This window comes from Piliocolobus tephrosceles, chromosome 1 (assembly GCF_002776525.5).
Source record: "Piliocolobus tephrosceles isolate RC106 chromosome 1, ASM277652v3, whole genome shotgun sequence".
NCBI lineage: Eukaryota > Metazoa > Chordata > Mammalia > Primates > Cercopithecidae > Piliocolobus > Piliocolobus tephrosceles.
In genome coordinates this window covers 74,315,826-74,335,277 of record NC_045434.1, presented here as the reverse complement: position 1 = coordinate 74,335,277, position 19,452 = coordinate 74,315,826, and the positions used below count along the sequence as shown (strand labels likewise).

At 35.6% G+C, this 19,452-nt stretch overlaps 1 protein-coding gene across 1 annotated transcript in view; it reads left to right on the top strand.

The window, feature by feature from the left end:
- Nucleotides 1–19,452, top strand: part of GPATCH2 (G-patch domain containing 2) — a 201,011-nt gene that overhangs the window by 124,279 nt on the left and 57,280 nt on the right. Inside the window, exons 7-8 of the mRNA XM_023203723.2 lie at nt 8,328–8,367; nt 14,900–14,970. Of these exons, the coding sequence (XP_023059491.1) occupies nt 8,328–8,367; nt 14,900–14,970 (111 nt within the window). The remainder of the gene's footprint in view (nt 1–8,327; nt 8,368–14,899; nt 14,971–19,452) is intronic.

Sequence of the window (19,452 nt, the reverse complement as noted above, 5' to 3'; positions counted from 1 at the left end):
ATTGTTCATTTGGTGTGAATGAACTCCCTGTCAATTTCTACATTGATAAATGTGCCCTATTCGTCTTTTGACATCCTCCTTACGATTGCTACCAAGATCTGTTCTTACCTAGTCACATGGCTTCTTAATACTCTGTTGTCTTGCCCTAATTTTTATTTCCGTATCTCGATCTATGAAACCCTGTTACAGTATATTGGGTTAGGAGTTTGACATATATTTCTACTTCTTTGTCCCCCTCCCTCCTCTCTCATGTGTAATTTTTCATACTTGCAAGTCTCTTCAATAAAGTAGTTATAGTTCACAGGGAAACTGTCGGTATAGAAGACTGTATACCATTTTAAAAGTTAATTCATATATTTAGTGATAATCCACTTAGACCAGTGTTACCCAGCAGAAGAACTCTTTACAGTAGTGGAAACGTTATGAATTTTCACTGCCCAGTATGGTAGTTATTAAACCGCATATGCCTTTAGCACTTGAAGTGTAACTATTGCAATTAAGAAACTTAATTTTTAATATTAATTTAAATTTAAGCCAAAATGGGAGGATAACTTGATATCAGGAGTTCGAGACCAGCCTGGCCAACATGGTGAAACCTTGTCTCTACAAAAATACAAAAATTAGCTGGCATGGTGGAACATGCCTGTAATCCCAACCAGTTCAGAGACTGAGGCAGGAGAATCACTTGAACCTAGGAGGTGAAAGTTGCAGTGAGCCGAGATTGTGCCACTGCACTCCAGCCTGGGTGATGGAACAAGACTCTGTCTCAAAAAATAAATTAATTAATTAATTAATTAAGTTAAATACATTTAAATGACCATATACGGCTAGTGGCTACCATATTAGCACAGGTTTAGATCATTTTATATATACTAGACCCACCATTAAGTTAAAATGAAATTATGCCTCTGAGTCCAAAAACAGAAACTTATCTCTAACAATAAAAATCCATATTACAAGTTGCAATAGCTCTTTCCTTCTGAAAAGTACATTTTTAGGAGACCTCAGTTAAGAATCTTGAGGTTGATTTTGTCCTTTTGTCTAGATATAATATTAATTGACTTCCCATGAAATCCTATACATTTCTGCTGCCTGTAGTTCAACACTGTGGGTGAGGAAAGGGGGGATTAAGAAACAGTGAGAAGGAATTAGTGTGGAACTCTGCATCTGCAGAGATCTTAGTTTTTAGAAACCTTCTTTCCTAAAGGTTTATTTTCTGGTCATTCTTAAAAAAAAAAAAAAAAAAAAATTATTTCTGCTCCACAGAGTTACCGACCACAACTGCTCTACTGTACTTGAAAGAGCACTGTACTGAGGGCTCGATAGGTGATAACTATTCCTGTTACCAGCAGTGCCGCAGTGAGGAGTAAATGAAATAATATGCCAGGCTTAGTTCCTAGACCTCCCTAAACTGCATCTGTGTCCTAGAGGGAGAACTGAATTTGGAAACCACATTCAACCCTATGAATTGTGAGAACAGGCAACCTGCCTGTGTCTCTAAGCCCATCCATTCTTTACAGTCGATCAGTTTTAAACTCTTCTGTGCTCCCTGCTCCCAGATTTTTCTATCACTGTTAGTCTCTCCATGAAGCCCGTGTGGAACCTTGGCTCCAGTGTAAATACATATCAATAAATACCCATTCTCTTTCAGAGCATTTTTTCCTTCCTCTGCCTTTGCGTAAACTTGACTCTGACTTTCAAGGATGCTACTTCCTGTGTTTCCTTGTTTGCTCATTTTTCACTAGAAAGTTATTAAGTAACTTTTATTTTCCATGTATTATGCTAGATTATGGCAATACAAAGAAAAAGAAAGAAGAAAGAAAGAAAAGAAAGAAAAAAGAAAGAAAAGAAAACCAATCCTTTCCATTATGCCCCCAAAACATGATAGTACTTGAAGGAAATGAAGGGGAAGTATATAAAATACAAGATATGGAATCACACAGACTGAATTCAAATTCTGATTCCAGTACTTGCTAGCTGTGTGAGCTTGAATGGTAATAGGACTATTTCATAAAGTTGTTGTAAGAATTGAATGAGATAATTCATGTATGGCCATGAGAATGATAACCAGCACACAACTAACACTTATTGAGTGGTGATAGTGCTTTTATTGCAACTTTGATTACTACTTCTACCACATTTTCTACAGTTGCTACCACTATTTCTCTTAGTGTTACTATCATTATCCTTTTCTCAAGGACCTCTGATTTTTTATTAGGATAAATAATCAACTGCAGTATACGAATATAATAGCTTTAGTGGAGATATCGGCAGAGACATTGGGAGTTTGGAAGAGGAAGCATCTAAAGCTGCCAGGGTGAGTTCAACAGGCTGCTCAAAGGAGGAAGCCATTCGCCTCCTCTCATTCCTATAAACCCTAGGACACAGAGGCCACCATTTTCCGACAGCATTATTGCCCTTTCCAGATTATTCCTTTGTTATTCCTGGGTAAAACTTTTTTTGTTGTCTGAGGTTAATACTACTATCTGCCTTTCCTTATTTGCCCTCATTCATACAGGACTTTGGCACTTGAATTAGTCTTTCTTCCCTGCATCAACTTCAGCTATCCTAATTGATGACAACATGTGTAATGGTTGGAAGGGACATGGGCTTTGGAATCAGGAGACCTAACTGAATTCCCGCTCTGCCACTTAGTTATGAAATCTTTGGCAAACCTCTTAATCTCTCTGAGCCTGTTTCTTTATTTGCGGAATGGTATTAGTAACTACCCCTAAAGTAGTTTAAGGATTAAATGGCCTTGGTAAGGGCTCAATGCATGTTGAATACTCCTATGATCAACAAAGCCATGGCAGCGATTGGATGGAATAGTACATGCTGGCACCTAGCACAGTTTTTTTTTTTCCCTCCTGGAATCCAGTGTTCTTCATCTGACTGCTACTTGAGAAACTCCCCAGGTTGCTCTTAAATATAAACATCACCCAGAACTAATAGAGCTCTGAAATTTTGAATGGTATTATACCATTTTCTTACCACAACCTAATACTCTCTCCGCTTTTTTATCTTATGTTCACTACCTATGTTCTTTAGACTCATTAAGACTGCTATTTAAATTTGGATAAACTTATCCAAATATGCTTTCACTCCCCTTTTTCTTAGACTTAGAGGAAAAGATCTCTCTTCTCCTGTCCAAGGCTAACTTTTAACACCTATGCTTTTGATTGAAAGGTTTTCTTTTCTTTTCCAAAAGCTTCTTTCATCATCTACTACATTTTTTAACCTCCCCTTTAATTTTCTTTAACTCCAATGTGTTTTCTCTCTCTCATACTTTGAAAGCCAAACTTCTAGAAAGAGTAGATTACTGTATAGATCCTTCTTCTCCACCCTACCATGATATTATAATCCTGCTTTCTTCCCACATCACTTTCTAGAAACTTCTCTGGAAAAGCTCACCAGTGACCCCTCCAGTTGTGTTTTCTCAGTTCCTGTCAGACTTGATTTCTCTATATTTAACACCAGTGACCACTGCCTTCTTAAAACATTTCTTCATGGCCTCAGTGATACCACTGTCGCTTGGGTTGTTTCCTGCCCTGAACGTTTATTTTTATTCATCCTACCCGGATTCCACTAGAAAGAAGAAAAAAGATGTAAACACACAATGACAAAGAAGGAACATTTCAGCAGATTAGAGATTTCAGCCAATTTCTAGAGTTAGAAGCACTTGGAGATTTGCACCTAAGTAGGCAGGTAGAATAAATATAAACGTAAGAGTCTGATGAAATAAATGCTGATTTGTCCCTCACAGGCCCTAGAAAATCTGAAAACTTCGAAATAGGGTGGGGCACGGAGCTGAAATAATATGTCTCAGTCAAGAAAGTAAATCTTTCTTTTCTTCAGAAATTTACTAATCTGAGAAAAATAGACAAGACAGTAACATTGTAAGTTTCCACCATGAGGAGACACTTGTATGATCATCCTGTAGATAAACTTATATGTTGAAAAAACTCTTCTGATCAGTTTTGTAGTGCCTTTTTAAATATTGACTAGATAAGTAAGGATCACCAGATATTTGAGAAAATACTTCAGTATAAAGAGAGGAACAAACAGGAAAAAAGGACCTGCTCATCAAAAGATGCCATAGACAGATAATTTATAAACCAAGTAGAGTAAAATGTTAATAGTAGAATCTAGATAGTGGTATATGGGTATTCATTCTAAGATGCTTTTAACTTTATTGAATATTTGAACATTTTCCTCATACATTTTGAAGAAAAAGCAAAAGAAATGAAAAATGAAGTGGGAGATTAAAATGGTGAAAGAAATCAAGAGATCCACAAATATGAACAGACTTTATGGTTCATAGGTAGGAAGATTCAACATAGTAAGGACGTCAGTTTTCCCCAAATTGATAGTTAGGTTTAATGCAATTCTTATCAAAATCCCAGCAAGATTTTTGTAAATACAGCAAAGATTATTTTTAAATGTATATGGAAAAGCAAAGGAACTTGAATCGCAAAAACAATTTTTTAACAAACAATAAAGTTGTAGGAATCATCCTACCAGATTTCAAGACTTACTATATAGCTACAGTATTCAAGACTATGTGGTATTGGCAGAGGGAAAGGCACATAAATCAATGTAACAGAATAGAGAGCCCCAAAAATAGCTCCCCCCGCACACACACAAATACAGTCAATGGATTTTTGACAAAGTTGCAAAAGCAGTTCAATGAAGGAAGAATAGTCTTTTCAACAATATTTAAAACTAGTGTTCTGGAAAAGTCCCTTTAAAGGGATAAAAAGAAGCTACGTACTGAGAGAAAATATTTGCAAACCACGTATCTAGCAAAAGACTAGTATCTAGAATATATAAAGACCTTTCAAAATTTAATAGTTATAAAACAGTTAAAAAACAAAACAATCTAGTTAGAAAATGGACAAAAGACATGAACCTCCATTTTACCAAGGAGGATATACAAATAGCAGATAAGCACACAAAAATATGTTTAGCGTCATTATCTATTAGAGAAATGCAAATTAGGACCACAATGAGATATCACTACATAGCTATCAGATTGGCTGAAGTAAAACATAGTGACAGCATCAAATGCCAATGAGGATGTGGAAAAACTGGATTACTCATACATTGCTGATGAGATTATAAAATGGCGTAGCCATTCTGGAAAATGTTGGCAGTTTTACGAAACTAAACATGCAACTACGATACTAACGAGCAATCGCACTCTTGGTCATGGATCCCACCAAAGTGAAAACACTGTTCATAGAAAAACCTCTGCACTAAGGTTAACAGCAGCTTTATTCATAATAGCCCAAAATTGGATACAACTCAGAAGTCTTCCAATAAGTGAATGGTTAAACAAACTATGTACACCTATACAGTGGAATACTACTCCGAATAAAAAGGAATAAACTATTGATACATCAACAACTTCGCTGACTTTTCAGAGAATTATGCTGAGTTTAAAAGCCAGTCTGAAAAGGTTGCATCATACCATTTGTGTAACATTATTTAAATGACAAAGTTATAAAAATAGAGAATGGGTTAGTGGGTTAACAGGGATTAAATATAGGAGATTGAGGGTTGGAGTGAAATGGGTAAGGCTATAAAAGTGCAACATGAAGGATCGTTGTGGTAATAAATTGTTCTGTATCTGGTCTGTATCAGTGTCAGTATCTTAGTTGTGATGTTACACTATAGTTTGCAAAATATTATCATTTTGGGAAACAGGGTGCACAGGATCACAACCAACTGCAAGTAAACCTACAATTATCTCAAAATAAATATTTCATGTAAAGATTGATAAATCATTTAGCAGGCAAACAAAAAGACAAATTTCAGGAGGAAAAAAGTCAGAAAAACTAACAGATCAACTTAGAAGATCTAATATTTAATTATTAGGCATTCCAGAGAGAGAAAAAAGCGAAAACAAATTTTCTCACACTGAAGGACCCAGATCTCTTGATTGTGAGGTCTCAGCCAACGCAGCAAATGAAAAATGCACACTACTAGAGAAATTAAACACTTCTAACAGCATCCAGAGGAAAAAATTCCAGATCACATTCAAAGCAACGAGAATGAGCATTTTTTTTTTCGGCCTATTGAAAACTTAAGAATATGAAGAAGAAAACAGACAAACAAGTGGGAAAAAAATCAACTCAAACAATAAGAATATGAAGAAGAAAACAGACAAACAAGTGGGAAAAAATCAGCTCAAACGATACACTTCTCAACCATTCTCACTATTTGAGTGAGTTCTTCAGCAAAAGGTGGAAATGAACTGAGAAGGTGCAGGATTCGGAACAAGCGGTGCGGCAAAGGAGAGAAATGACATGAACACCCAATAAGAGCCAAGGAAGTTCCAGGACAGATCTGGAGAACAACAGCTCACATGAGACCAAGTAGACAGAGGGCTTTGGGAGGAGATCACTGGAGGCTGAAGAGGAGGGAGGAGTAAGGGATGGGCATATTTTCAGATATGTTTTAATATTTGAAAACTAACAATGATAAAAATAAGAATGTAATAAAGATAGGCTGGCAGGTACTAGAAAAATTAAGAAGGCTGGCAGGTACATAGAAAAAAATAGCAAAAACAAGGCAAATATCAACTTTAGGAAAAACAAAAAGAAAACCTTAGCAGCAGAAAGTATTCATGTAGTCATAATAATGTCTGCGTTCACAACTGATTAATTAAAAAGATACTATAATTGAAAATAGAGGGTTAGGAGATTAAAAAAAGAGCTAAGTCTATGATAATAGAAAGTCAGTACCTCACATCTAAAATCAGTGAATCACAAGCTATTGGTATAACCTTATTCTTTAGAAATATAGCATTAAATACAAAACAAAAGGACTAAAAGAGTTGACAGTGGTTTCTCTCAACAGAGCTTAGGAGTCAGGATAGATGGAACAAGAAATTACTATTTTTAATCCTTTTAGTTTTTTTTTCTTTTAAACTGTGTGTATGCATTTGATTTAAGAAAAATGTTTTTCTTTGAATCGAGAAAAGGCACAATCCAAATCAAAGGGGAAATATCTTAGTCAAGCTGTCAGAGGAACTACAGTGAATGATTAATGAATTTGGTAATTAATCCAGATGTTATTGACTAATACCAATAAATGTCCATTCCCCCATCACTGGTGGAATCTGACCTGCCTAGGAGCATCACTGTCACTATCTTTGAGCTTGAGAAATACTATATTAATGTATAGACAAGGCCTATTAATGAAGAGGCTGTTTGTTCCTGGTTTTAATACCACAGAGGCTGGAGAATGCAAAGAAGTCTTAGAGAGTCCTAGGACATGTAAACCCTTTCTAGCCGCTTGCCCTTCTGCAGCGTGGTGTGGTGAAAATACACCTTATACAAGTAAGCTAACATTTGAGCCCTCATTTCTGTATTTGGAACATGAGCCTAACCTTGTAAGGATTTTGTGAAGATGGGAAATAAACCATGCCACGTGCTTAATTAGTACATAGAGGGACTCGGTATTATGGTTGTTGAAATCATAAATAGCATTAATAGTAATGTTAGTATCATTCCCTGTGATTGTGGGCCTTAGTGATTGATTTGCCATAATACCTCTCTCAATTTCCTAGTCCTTGATGTTTACAGTTAGGTTTTTTATGCAAAATACTGCCAGAGGACTGGGCGCATAGCTAATGATAACAACTCCTATGGAAAAGGTACTGCCAGATACGTCAGTGTTAAGAGTCCCGGGGCAGCTGAAGCAAAATGGTCTGGGCTAGGCTATGTGAGAAGGCAAGGCTTTGATGATGCAGTAACTTCTATATTTTTGATGTTGTTGAACTTGTTCTCAGCCAGAATCTAGGTTGTTGTAACTGTGGAGGGAATAGGTCCAAGGTACCTCAGCTGATGCTGCAGAATTCATATCAAGGGCTTTGTGTATTGCTCCTGGGGGCATAGCTAGACAATGTAATATTCTTGTATTTTTAACATTTTTTTATAACTCCAACGATCAAAAGGTCGTAATTTGTTGTAATGATGCTATAATTAAGTTGTGGTAAATGATAGCATTTGTAGATTTTATAACCAGAATTGATTCATAAAATGAATACAGTCCCAGCAGTTTATGTTAACATAATTAAATGGAAATGTAATTCTAACTCAGTTTGCTTATTAAATTGAAAATTACCAGGTTATGAGCACTTTTACATTTCTGTCAACATTGGTCTAAGTCTAGAATTAAATGAAATATCCATTAAAATAAAGCATATTGAAGGCTCTGTTGCTGGTGACAAATAAATTCCTTAAAGCACGTGTAGCTTGATCATGTGAGAGCTTGTGCTTTTAGTTAGGTTCCCTCTAACTGCCTTTTTCTTTCCTCTGCAGCCATTGGTTTAGCCCTGGGGCTAGGACAGAGCATGACCAGGTAAGGACCATTGTAATCCAAAAGGAAGTTACTCAGCCTCTTTCAAGTATTTAACTGTCTCCCTTCAAGAGAGTAGATCAGCTCTATGAGAAAAAAATACAAATCCCTGCTCATTTTAAAAGGTGTTAATTATGCCAATGATTAATACACTGACCAAATAAATGCATGATCCTTAATCAGCATGAGAGTTTTCTTTCCTTTACTGCCACCGTCTTCAGTCATATGTGTGACCTCCGTGGAAAGACTCTGAAACTCACTCATTTGTAGGAGCTCACTATTGATCTTTATTTTTCACAAAGTTAAGGTATCAAAACAGTACATGTGCTTAAAAATTAATTTGTATTAAATCTAAGTTCAGCCAGGAAGAGAATATTTGTATCTGGAGTTTAGAAGGTAGGGTGAAGAGTTTCTTATACTTTTACATTATATTTCTAGATGAATTTTTTAAAATCTCTTATTGGTATACATGGCAGCACAATGATTAGTTTACAGTGAGGAGTTGATGTTCATTCCAGTTATTTTTACATATAAAATCAGCAGTTACCCCTTGATTATATTAGTCCTTTCTCAGAAGCATGCTTAAACTTGTGATGTTTTAAAGCATATACATTTTAGAGTTTGCATCCTTGCAAAGTTTGTATCTTTTATTGTGAATGATAAAAGTTATTTTTAAAATAAAGGGGAGTGATAAACCTCAAATCCTCAGGGATCATTTCTTCTGAGGGGTAGGCAGAGAAATAGGTAGTAAAGAGGACTTTGTGCTTTAATGGTAATTGGTAACATTACTCTATAATGTTTGATTTTTCCTGGGTTGAGCAGCAGGTTCACAGCTGCTGCATATACCATAGTTCCTTTTACTAATAAAAGGAAGGTGCTACACACTTCATTATGAACCTTCTTTATTTTTTAACACACGTAAGCTTAATAGAAATACCTTTCATTTTCATGATTTTTTTAACTTGCTGTTTTTCCATGAGAGTGAGTTACCTCTTTAAAGATACTTCTCCCATTAATAATGGACTATGTGCCACTATTTCTTTGAATTCAAAATTAACTAAGCTAAGCTACATCTATGATGTGTTCCTCTCATTATTTACAATACAAAAATTAGACTTTCTGCTTTCCTAAATGGTTCACATCCCTCTATGTACAATGCTTACAATAATATTCTGCTTTTAATAGTAAGTTGCATCAGGATATATTTTATCTGAAAATGTAATTTTATAAAGCTCATTTTCTACCCTTTAGAACTTGAGAAGTACTGAAGCAATGTCATAAATCTAAATTTTAGACTATGGTATACCTGGTTGCTTCCAGCCAAGCTTTATTCTGAAATTAAAAGTTATCTTTAATAGCTAATACCTTATAAGGAAGAAATTGACCAATTTTTTAAATCTTTTTAAATCTTTTTGCTCGATTTTTGAATCAGCTTTTTACTTAAACTTTGATGTGCCATTTCAGATCTGTATCCTTACTAGGTAGATTATTAATTAATAAGTACAGTTAATTCTTGTTACATATGGTAGTTATGTTCTGTGTAGTCAACTCAAACACTGAATCAATGAATACTGAACCATTGCTTGTAGGGGAAATACAGGGTTAGGTTTCTTTGAACCCCACGTCACATCTTCATCAACTGATCAATACATAACCTTGTTTTGTGTGGGTTTCTGTTTAAAGACACCTTATTTAATGTCTGTTGTTGATTCATTAACATTGAACTCACGGCCAAGAGCGTCATAACTCATGCCCGAATGAAGCTTATCTAAAGCACATATTTTCTCTTTAAGTCCCATCACTGTCTTCTTGCACTTAGGAACAGTAGACAGCACGTTAGCACTATGCTTGGGGCCATTTTAAATAGTGAAGTCACCAACAGAAGCACAATTATGCAAAACAAACAAACAAAAAAACAAAAAACTCATAGCATTAAACAGACTGCACGAAATACACTTGTTTATACTATGAGAGCTTGAAACGAGGCCGTGTCACCGGGCTGGAGCTCAGCTGGAAACGTGTTAGAAGCTACTCAGATTTTTACCACTCTGCCTACACATGTCTGCACATGACTGCAAAAACAGGGGAAGCATTGGTTTTTGTGTTACAAATAAATGTTAGCAAGTAGGTATATGGAATCTGAATAATGACAATGAATTGCACATGTATGTATATGTACAATGCATTCTATTTACATAAGGGATAATAATTTCTTAGTTCAACTCAGACCTAACTATATAGCAAACTAAACTGTTGTCTGAAGTTAGGTGCAAGTGATGAAATGCAAGACCATGAAGTATAAAATCTTTTAGTTTATTGTTGAATGATTTGACTAATTGACATGCATGATTACCATGTTTTTCTCATACCAACTTAACACAAAGAAACAATAATATTAACCCTACTTTTTAAATTCCATCTCTCACTCCTTTCTCCATCTTAATGATTCTTCTTTCTTGCTATTCTTCAGTGCTAAGTCCCATTTCAATTTACCATGCATAGTGATCATGCCTTTACTATACATTTATTAAATAACTTACCCACCAGCCACTATCTGTTGAGTACTCTCTGTTTTTATCAAAAGAGATATTTGTAAAAAAAAAAACACAGTTTTTCCCCTGAGGTGGTCATAGTCTGGAGAAGGTAAGCAGTAATTATACTATGTTGATAAATGTTTCAGAAAACCATAGAGAAGGCACTATGAAGGCCACAAAAGAGAAATGTCAAAGTTAGTTCAGGGGTGGAAGGAAGCTTTGCTTCCTTGAGGCATTTTGACTGAGTTTACAAGAAGTATCTTAGTGAGTCAGATCATAGTTTGGATTTTACCTAGTTCCCCTTTTAATTTTGAGGACACTGCTGAGTGCGGAGAGACTTGAAATTATTTGTCTGACATTTGAGGAATTACCTCAACAGTGGCTGCCAGTAGAGGCACTCCTGAGCTTGAGTGCCTTATGTATAACCAGGTAGTAAAGGGAGGACTGGTGGAGAATGAGATTTCTGCTCTTTGTCTTTCCTCTTGAGATTTGAGACTTTTAATAATCTTGAAAAATGTCATGAATAGCCACAGAAACTCTTAGTTCCTTTTTTGTAAATGTAAAAACCATTATCCACAAGGTATACTTTTCTTCCTGGTTTAATTCAGCAGTTTTTCAAATTGTGTACGTAGGTTTTTACTTACAGATTTTAATGTAATTCTTATATGAGTTATTTTTTAATATACATCTGCAGGTCACTAATAAGGGGATTGTATCTTCGTTTGGCCTAAGTCCAGCAATCTGAAAGTTGGAAGGTAAGAAGCACTTCGCACCATATTCAGAAGTTCTGTTTTTGATCAGAGTTGACATTATTGAGTCGGAACCCAGAAAAGTAACCTCACTTGTGACACTGATAGGAGTCCAAGGAAACAGAAAAAAATATGTATCAAGAAGAATGAAAAAATTTTCAAAATCTTTTGACCTACTCTTGCTTATTAGAGCAGGGTTCAAGGATTCTTGTTTATTTTGAATTCATAATCTGACTTTAAAAAAAAATATATTGGAGTCTTCTTTTTTTTTTTTTTTTTTTTTGAGACGGAGTCTCGCTTTTTCGCCCAGGCTGGAGTGCAATGGCACAACCTCAGCTCACTGCAATCTCTGTCTCCCAGGTTCAAACAATTCTTGTGCCTCATCCTCCCTAAGTAGCTGGGATTAATTACAGGCACCTGCCACCATGCCTGGCTAATTTTTGTATTTTTAGTAGAGACAGAGTTTTGCCATGTTGACCAGGCTGAATTCAAACTCATGACTTCAGGTGATCTGCCCACCTTGACTTCCCAAAGTGCTGGGATTACAGACGTGAGCCACCATGCCTGGCCAGGAGGAGCCTTCTAAATGCAAATATATGTTGTTCAAGTAACACCTTAGATTATTTTTTTTTGTCTTTGCCCCATAAAAGATCTAAGCTCACATACTAACTTGTGATTCATGACCCAGAGATCTCTGTAGTTTTATCTGAGCTTCATTTTAAAGTTGCAGTCATATCCCCAGATTTATAATTGTATTGATAAGGTGAAATAAGTTTATGATGGCTTTTATACATATAGATGCACTGCATTAAGTAATGCCATTGTTTGACTTTTTTTATGTACAAAGCCCATCAAAACTATAAATTTGAAGAATAAAACATATTCTTATATAAATCTAATAAAAGGAGCTATAACATCAACGTTCAGAGAGGGTGCTATGTCATTTAAGTTCATCCAGGTTGGTGGCCTCTCTGAGAACTATCCAAACCTGGTAGATACAACCTAATGTTTATTTTGGTCCTTATAATTGCATTTTTCAAAACTAAACTATAAATTTTTAATTTTTTTTCATAACATTGTGTTTGGGATTTTGAGTTCTTTGTTTGAACTGTTTTAACACAAGCCTCAGGAATAGTGTTCAAGTATCTTTTATCAGTTAGAAAACTTAATTAACTGTTAACTATTATCAATTTAAGGTAGAGGTAGAGATTTCATCATCTTACTTCTAGCTATCTGTGTCACAAATGTTGGTTTGTATATATATATATATTTTTTTTTAAAAAAGGCACTAGACTTAGAAATGCCAAAGTAATTAATTTTCTTTATTTTCAGAAACAATTTAGTGTTCATGGTACGAAGTGTTTCTAAATTGAAACACTTTCAGATTAATGGATTTAGGATAACTGGTTGCTCTTTTCTATAAGTAGTAATAACGAGATATGGCTTCAGCTACATATCAGATACCAGATCTCACTCCCTCTTCCTTTATTTCATTCATCCATTCATTCAGCAAATATTTTTTGAGCACTGAAATGCTCCAGACACAGTGCATGAACCCTGAAGATGTAGGCAAATTGCATAACCCAAGCAAAGGGCCAAAGATGAGCAATGGCATGGTACATACCCCAAACTAACAAGTTCAATATGGCTAGGATATATCATTTAGACAGAAGAAGGATAGGTTGGGGTAGGAGGAAACATAATACATTATGAATTTAGAGATGTAATCAAATTATGAAGGGTCATGAAAGCCTTGTACAAGATTTTGAGTTTGATCTCCATAGAGTCATATAATTAGATTAATTTTAGAAAGCTCATAGAGTCTGCAGTGTGGAAAGTAGATTAGAAGAGAGCAGGCCTGGAGGCAGAGAGATCATTTGGGAGACTTTGCCAGGACAGAGAAAATGGTGGTCTGAACTAGGATGGCGGCAATGGGAATGGAAAGTAGACATTTAAGAGAAAATTTAAGAATACTTATTTAGTTCAGACATTCCTTAAAGAATGAGCCTAACCATATTCTTGATCATGTAATTAAGGTCTGTTCCTTCTCAAGGACAGCTAAGTAAACTAATAATTGATTCTAAGTGATGTAATTGAACGCTTCAAAGCAGTTATTCGTCATTAGAAATAATTGATACTGGTCAGATAATACCTACCGAGAGCCAGTCCCATTAATTATCATCATAATTATAATAATAGCATTTAAGCCATATTCTTTCTCAGCATTTCCTATGTTCCAGTTTTATAGTGCTGAATATTTTAAATGGTTTATATTACTTAATACTCACAATAGCGTTACAGGTAGATATTATTGTTACCTCCATTTTACAGGTGGAGACCAAGGCTTAGAGAAGTTAAGTACTTTGCCTAAAGTACTTAATGGTAAAGCTGTTATTGGAACCCAGTGACTTTTTATTTACTGGCCCAGCTGAGATTAGAGCCCAGCTCTATCCCGCATTATTACTTATAAGACTTTTATTTTTGTTGGGGTTCATTGCTAATATTCTGTACAACTTCATTTTAGCCCGGTCTTGCATATAATCATATTTCTGCATAAATATGATAAGCTAGAGTTTGAGTGAGCACATAGTGAAGAATATTGACTATTTGTTTTTTTCTTTCCAATTAGTTAGGGTAAAGCAAGTGTGAAGGGAAGTGGATGGTAAGGCATTTTGAGGAGGCAATCAAATATGTTTTTTTCTAATTATATATTTCCAAGCCAATAATTTCTTTGAAGAAGAATGTTTTAAGCGTGTTTCTTTACCATGGTAGGCCAGTAGGTACAGAGAAAATAATATTAGCTCTTTATGTCAGCATAGGTAACAAAGCCTGAAAAAATTCACAGCTGAATGAGACAGTGAAGGCCGTTGACAAGAGAGGTTGCATTACTTCAACCAGGGCTACTGCAGTGAACTGTGTTCTAGACTTCCATCCCCAGGCCACATCTTAACTGACTCTGAGGGCAGTTTAGCTGTCCAGGAAGAACTGGATTGCTAACTCTCACTGATAATTTTGCAACAGTGACAATAAAGAATGAATTTTAAAAAGAAAAATTTGTCTCCCTAAACTATTGAACTCCAGAAAAAGTAGTACTTAACAATCTTTGCTTTAAGAGAAACCAGTAAAAAAAGAAAAAAACAGCCAGGCAAATAAATGAATAGTATCCCTTTGAATGAGAATATTTTCCTACTTGCAAAATAATATAATGAAAATATTTTTGTTTCTATGACTTTGTCTTAACACTTTGTGTAGCATCAGCTTCTGAGAGATAATCGAGCTGAAAGAGGACATAAGAAAAATTGTTCTATGAAAACAGCCAGCAGGTAAGCAATTCAAAATCACTTTTGATTCATTCATTTTCTTTTTTCTATGCCTATAAGAATGGAATGAATTGTTGTTAGGTTGCCTTTGGTTCTAAAAAGTCAGCTTAAAATATTTTATGTATTGTTTATTGGAATCTATTTTAGGATTACTAGTAATGAATAAAAATATATTTTATTTATATTTTTTAAACTTTTAAAAAATAATTAATTTTTAAAATAAAATATTTATCTCCCTTAACTATTGAATTTTAGATCAACATTTACAATAATAATTCATTTTTAATCTAATAAATGGGCTTAAACTCTTTCCCTAAACTTAAGTGGCATTTAGACCTTATGAGAGAGAAATATGTATTCTCATAACATGTAAATAAGTAAAGACTGGGAAGAAAGTAGTCTCTTTTAAAGAGTGCTTTTAGAATCTTGTTCATTTTTTCCAATGTTGATTTTTTCCATAATATCAGGAATTTCCCCCAGTTTGTTTTTTAGACAATATGTTTTCAAATTTTGCAAATGGGGTTTCTGAAGACTTAATTTTTGTTTAGATGAAAATGGCTACCCTTCTTGTCAGAATGTTGATTAGAAAAACTGCCCTGATATTTACATTTGTTTTATCCTTGAGAAGAGACAACTGACCTCAGCAGCCACCATTGCATCCCATGGCTTCCCAGTGATAGTGTGCTGTCCACTGACTTTAACATTCCCAAGTAACCAAACTACAGCTTCAAAGTGCCATGTTGTGCAGATAAATGTCAACTGAGATCCCACTGGGTGTCTGCAGAAGCAAATGCAAATCCTACCTAGCATACCTAATATAGACAATCAAAAATCACCAAACGTAAAATGAGATAATTCACTATCAGTGATAGTCAACATAAACGACTAAGAGATTTTCTCCTAAGACTGCCAGATCCTAAAATTATAAGATATAGATTATAAAATAACTATGGATGAGACGTTTGTAGAAATAAAATGAACAAGCAACAAATCACTATAAAGATGAATCAGTAAGAAGTGAAAAATATATATAATTTTTAGAAATAGGGTGATTGTTCAAGAGATAATTAGTGAAATGAAAGATACATCTGAAGAATGGACAGAATATAGTATAAAAATTCAAGGAGATGAGAAACTGAAGGAGTACGTAAGAGACATAGAAGATCTGTGATACAGTCAATCATATAGTCCTTGATCAAAAGAATAGAATAGCTGAAAAAAACATGAAATTTGATGAGATAGTCGCTAAGAATTCCCAAACCTGGTAAAAGTTATAAACCCATAGATACAGATACAAAAAGCACAGTGAATAACATGCACGATAAGTAAAACGAAATCCACACCTAATAATATACCATAGTAGACCAAAAGCGAAGACAAATGTTAAAAGAATCAAGATAAAAGGCAAATTATCTACAAAGGAATGACAATGATATATCAGATTTCTCAGTAGCATCAGTGAGGCCAGAAGACAGTGGAATCATCCTCATTGTGCTGCATGAAAATAAATTGTCAACCTAGAACTATGTACCTGGAAATCCATCTTTCATGTACAAAGATGAAGTAAAATAATTTTAAGATTTTCAAAAAGAGGGAATGTTTACAGACCTTTGTGAAGAAGTTTTAAAGGGTGTATTTCAAGAAAAGTCCCAAGGAAGGTCTGAGAGGCAAGAATGAATAACGAGCCAATATACTGATTAAAATGTTTATATAAATAATCATTGCTTATATAGAGTGATAATTGTAATAATGTCATTTGTAGGACGTTTTAAAATTTTTTTTTTTTATTTGAGACGGAGTTTCTCTCTTGTTGCCCAGGCTGGAGTGCAGTGGCGCAATCGCCACTCACTGCAACCTCCGCCTCTCGGATTCAAGCAATTCTCCTGCCCCAGCCTCTCAAGTACCTGGGATTACAGGCATGTGCCACCACGCCTGGCTAATTTTGTATTTGTAGTAGAGACGGGGTTTCACCATGTTGGCCAGGCTAGTCTCGAACTCCTGACCTCAGGTGATCTGCCTGCCTTGGCCTCCCAAAGTGCTGGGATTACAGGCATGAGCCACTGTGCCCGGACAATTTGTAGGACTTAGAGGCAATCTAAAATAATGGACAAAACAAAAAAAAAAAAAGAAAAGAAAGAAAATAATGGACATCAATAGCATGTGAAGTTTGCAGGGTCGGTGATTATAGTGAAAGTCCAATATAAGGTCCTTGAATTGTTTAAGATGTCTAACTCATTAGTCAGTCAAGCATTTGACACTTGATAAGACTACATTAAGTATTCATTGGTAAAATATCTAAATAACTTCTAAGTCAATAGAAACGGAGTATATAATTACCAAACCAGTGGAAGGGGGGAAATGGAATTAAAATATTGTCCCCCACCCCCAAATAATCCATTTTTTAAAAAGTGAGGGGCATGACAATGTATGCCTATAATTAATTCCAGCACTTTGGAAGGAAGGCTGAAACAGGAGGATTGCTTGAGGCCAGGAGCTCGAGACCAGCCTGGGCAACATAGTGAGATCCCCATCTCTGCCAAAAACAAAAAAAAAAGAAAGTGAAAAGAAAAAGCATTGAGAAAATAAGATACATACAAAACATAAAATTAGACAATTGAATCATACATATAAACACACACACACACACAGATCAGTAATCACAGGAAGTATTTATGGTTGGCTGGGCAAAGAGGCTCACACGTGTTAAGCCACAGCACTTTGAGATTACTTGAGACAAGGAGTTTGAGACCACCATGGGCAACATGCAAGACTCTGTCTCTACAAAAAAAAAAATTTTTTTTTAAATGGTCTGTGGTGATGCATGTCTATAATCCCAGCTACACAGCAGGCTGAGGCAGGAGGACTACTTGAGCCCAGGAGTTGGACCTTACAGTGAGCCATGATCATGCCACTGCCCTTCAGCCTGGGCAACACAGTGAGACCCTGTCTCCAAAAAGAAATAGTTTTTTAAAAATTAAAATGAAATAAAATAATGTATGATTAAACATGTCAGTTAAAAGCAGAACTAATTAGATTGGACTTATTGGAAATATCTAGTATATGTTCTTTATAAAAGATACACCTGAAATATGGCAGGGAAAGGTGGAAAACTAAAGAAGGAACAGGATATATGCTAGATGCATTATAAAGAAAGCTCTCATACCAAAGTGATTTAGGAAGAAAAACTTTACCAGGTTTTAAAAAGTCATTATTTTATGATAAAAGATTCAACGTATAGGCACTCAATTAAATAACCTCAAAAATGTATAAAGCAAAGAGCAATAGGAGTACATGGAGAAACTCACTAACCCACTATCATAACACTCTTATTATTGATAGCTTAAGCCACCCAGAAAATTTATAAACGGAAAATTTCTGTAACACAAAATTAGCAAGCTGAAGTTAGTAATATTATATAAAACCTTGCATCCAAACTGGTAGAAAAAACACACTTTTCTCAAAGACACATAGAACACTACAAAATTACTTACCAGGCCATAAAGCTAGTATCAACAAATTTTAGTGAATATGGATCATAAAAAATATATTCCTTTACTGGAATGTGATTAAGTTACCAATTGGTACCAAATTTTTTTTTTTAAGGTTACAGTTAAAGGCTGGGCACGGTGGCTCATGCCTGTTAATCTTTGGGAGGCCAACGCAGGTGGATCTCGAGGTCAGGAATTCGAGACCAGCCTGACCAACATGGTGAAACCCCGTCTCTATTAAAAATACAAAATTAGCCATACGTGGTGGCATGCACCTGTAATCCCAGCTACTCAGGAGGCTGAAGCAGGAGAATCACTTGAGCCCAGGAGTCGGAGGTTACAGTGAGCCAAGATCATGCCACTGCACTACAGCCTGGGCGACAGAGTGAAACTCCGTCTCCAAAACAAAAAGTTACAGTTAAAAAGTACACTTCTGGCCAGATACAGTGGCTCATGCCTGTAATCCCAGCACTTTGGGAGGCTGAGGAGGGCGGACACCTGAGTTCAGGAGTTTGAGATCAGCCTGGCCAAAATGGTGAAACCCTGTTTCTGCTAAAAATAAAAAAATGTGCCAGGCTGGGTGGCCCCCGCCTGTAGTCCCAGCTACTTGGGAAGCTGAGCCAGGAGAATCGCCTGAACCCTGAAGTCGGAGGTTGCAGTGAGCCAAGATGGGGCCATCGCACTCCAGCCTGGGCAACAAGTGTGAAACTCTGATACACACACACACACACAAAGTATTCTTCCAAGCAACTCATGTGTCAGAAGCAACTTTATTAATATCAAGACATGTGGGTTACAATTAGATGGTAATTGGAGGAAATTCTACTGCCTTAAATGTTTACTTACATTAGAAATTCAGTCCCAGCTCCTGTTACAATCAAGTTTCTGAACTATAGGATTACTGCTGCCTCCCTGAAGATCAACCCAGCAGAAATTTAGAAAGACAAAATACATAGGAAACTTCAAGAAGCCCTTGGTATTATAAGTGCTATCTTAA